This window comes from Clinocottus analis, unplaced genomic scaffold, assembly GCF_023055335.1.
Source record: "Clinocottus analis isolate CAN_PGR_092001 unplaced genomic scaffold, fCliAna1.0.p SCAF_90, whole genome shotgun sequence".
Taxonomy (NCBI): Eukaryota; Metazoa; Chordata; class Actinopteri; order Perciformes; family Cottidae; genus Clinocottus; species Clinocottus analis.
This window is the reverse complement of record NW_027176252.1, coordinates 1-2,500: the sequence shown is the minus strand read 5'-3', so window position 1 is coordinate 2,500 and position 2,500 is coordinate 1. Positions and strand designations below refer to the sequence as shown.

Genomic DNA, 2,500 nt, shown 5'->3' with positions numbered 1-2,500 from the left:
GTTCATCAACTCCGGGGCCAACTTCAGCCTGACCTGCTCGTCCCGCTCCAGCCCGGCCGCCGCCTTCGCCTGGTACCGCAACCAGCAGAAGATGGCGACCGCGGGTCCGGTCCTGACTCTGAAGGACATCAAGGCTCAAGGCTTCGGGAGCCAAACGGGAGAATACACCTGCAGGGCCACGAACAGCAAGACGCTGCGCGAGGTTCCTTCAGCCGCCGTCTCCTTCGCCGTGATCGGTGAGTGTTTTTGCTTTCAGGGCGGGGCAATCGCCTCGTGATTGACAGGTCTCTGTCAGAGCCGCGTCCCTCCTTCCTCAGTCCAGACACGGTCACTTCCTGTTCACTGGTTGCAAAACATCCAAGATGGCGGCGGCCGAAACCGTCTGAAGAAATCCGGCGGGAATCAAATAATAAAAAAATTGGTTCACACCCAATTTGCTAAATTTGCACTTAACCTGTTTTCTTGCATCAGAAATTCAAACTTTCTAAAATCCCTCCAGACGTTGGAGGCTGTGACATCTCCTCTCACGTTAGTGACATTCAGTGAAATAACAACTATTGGACAGATTGTCAAGCAGGAAACCAACAAAAACTCTCCTGTGACTATAAACTATGAAAACAACATGGCCGCCATCCTTTAATCACACCTGCAGGAGCTCTTCTGCTCTCGTGCATTCCTCAGAGGCACGAGGCCGGGATCTGTCACCCGAGCCGCCGGTGACACTTCCTGCACAAACACATCGACACCTGAGAGGTATCGAACCGCCGAGTGACACGCAGAGAACGCCTCAAAGGTTCTGCTGTCTGTAATTATACTGCCTGTGTGTGTGTGTGTGTGTGTGTGTCACTCCCTCTGTGTTGTGTTATCAGAGCTCCTCTGACGCCTTGTTGACATGTTGACATGGCTCTGTTAGTGCACGTTGGGGCTAGCGGCTCAGCGGCCGCCATGTTGAGAGCCGAGCAGAAGCAACCCTTTTGTCAAGATGTCTTTACTTCAGTTTTATACGTTCTTTTTTTTAACTGTAGAATTCTTCTTCTTCTTCTTCTTCTTCTTCTTCTTCTTCTTCTTCTTCTTGTCTCTCTCATGTTAATATCCCAGAGGCCATCTTGAGTGCTACAATCAGCGGCCCGTCGGCCACCCTGATCGCCGGCAACAGCTCGGCCAACATCAGCTGCCGGGTGGCGGGCGGCGCGGCTCAGGCCGTCGTCTGGCTGAAGGACGGCAAGCCGCTGAGCGCCGGCGGCCGCGTGGCGTTCCTCTCCAACATGAGCACCGTGGCCATCAGCCCGCTGCAGAAGGAGGACAACGGGGCGTTCACCTGCCGGATGGTGAACCCCGTCAGCAGCGTGGAGGCGACCTACAAGATGGTGGTCAACCGTGAGCGCCCGGCTTTTATCTGGATATATGAAGTGGCTGTGATAAGCTGCATGTGGGATCCTTTATATCAGGGTTCTTACGGTCATGGTTGTTCCAGGCCTGGAAAAGTCCTTTTAAAAAATAAAGTCCCCAAAGTGTAGTCAAAGTCCTGTAAATGTCTTATATTCATGTGTTCATGACGTTCATTTTATGGACATTTGGTTTAAAGTCTTAAACATTTGGTTTAAAGTCATAAACATTTGGTTTAAAGTCATAAACATTTGGTTTAAAGTCATAAACATTTGGTTTAAAGTCATGAACATTTGGTTTAAAGTCATGAACATTTGGTTTAAAGTCATGAACATTTGGTTTAAAGTCATAAACATTTGGTTTAAAGTCATGAACATTTGGTTTAAAGTCATGAACATTTGGTTTAAAGTCATAAACATTTGGTTTAAAGTCATAAACATTTGGTTTAAAGTCATAAACATTTGGTTTAAAGTCATAAACATTTGGTTTAAAGTCATGGACATCCATTGGTCACAATGCGATGAACCCTGTTTGTTGTCAGTACTGATGATAAGTTATTATTGATAACCTCCGTACGCTCACGCCCTCCTCCTGTTCCCCTGCAGACGGTCCTGAGCCAGCGATGGTTACGGGCGAGAAGGCCGTCGAGGTGAACGACAAAGTGGAGCTGGACTGCTTCGCCGCCTCCGTCCCGCCCGCCAGCTACACCTGGAGGTTCAACGGCACCATGACCGACGTCAAGACGGCCAAGTATCTGATCGAGATGGCGCGCTACAAAAACACCGGCACGTACACGTGCGAGGCGAGCAACGCCGTCACGGGCAAGAACAGCTCGTACACCCACACCCTGTCAGTCAAAGGTGAGGGCCACATTGTCGCTTAGAACCCCAATGGCCCCAATGACCCCCAATGACTCCAATAGGTCCAATGACCCCCAATGACTCCAATAGGTCCAATGGTCTTATTTGAATGCTAAACATCGTGTGTGGTTGTTTTTCTAGAGGAGGGCGCGCTGGATGAAGGCCTCTCAGACGGAGCCATCGCCGGAATCGTCATCGCCGTCCTCGTGGCCCTCGGTGCCGCCATCGCCCTCATCGTGTACTGCAGACAGAAA

General features: G+C 50.3%; 1 protein-coding gene across 1 annotated transcript in view; it reads left to right on the top strand.

Annotated features, from left to right (window-relative positions):
• The window catches only part of si:ch211-264f5.6 (carcinoembryonic antigen-related cell adhesion molecule 20), a gene marked incomplete at its 3' end in the record, with an annotated part of 7,416 nt that extends 4,922 nt beyond the window's left edge, over positions 1-2,494 (top strand). The window contains exons 5-8 of the mRNA XM_068570857.1: positions 1-236; positions 1,099-1,377; positions 1,992-2,246; positions 2,388-2,494. The exon at positions 1-236 is cut by the window's left edge and continues 43 nt beyond it. Of these exons, the coding sequence (XP_068426958.1) occupies positions 1-236; positions 1,099-1,377; positions 1,992-2,246; positions 2,388-2,494 (877 nt within the window). The remainder of the gene's footprint in view (positions 237-1,098; positions 1,378-1,991; positions 2,247-2,387) is intronic.
• Between the last annotated feature and the right edge of the window lie 6 nt (positions 2,495-2,500).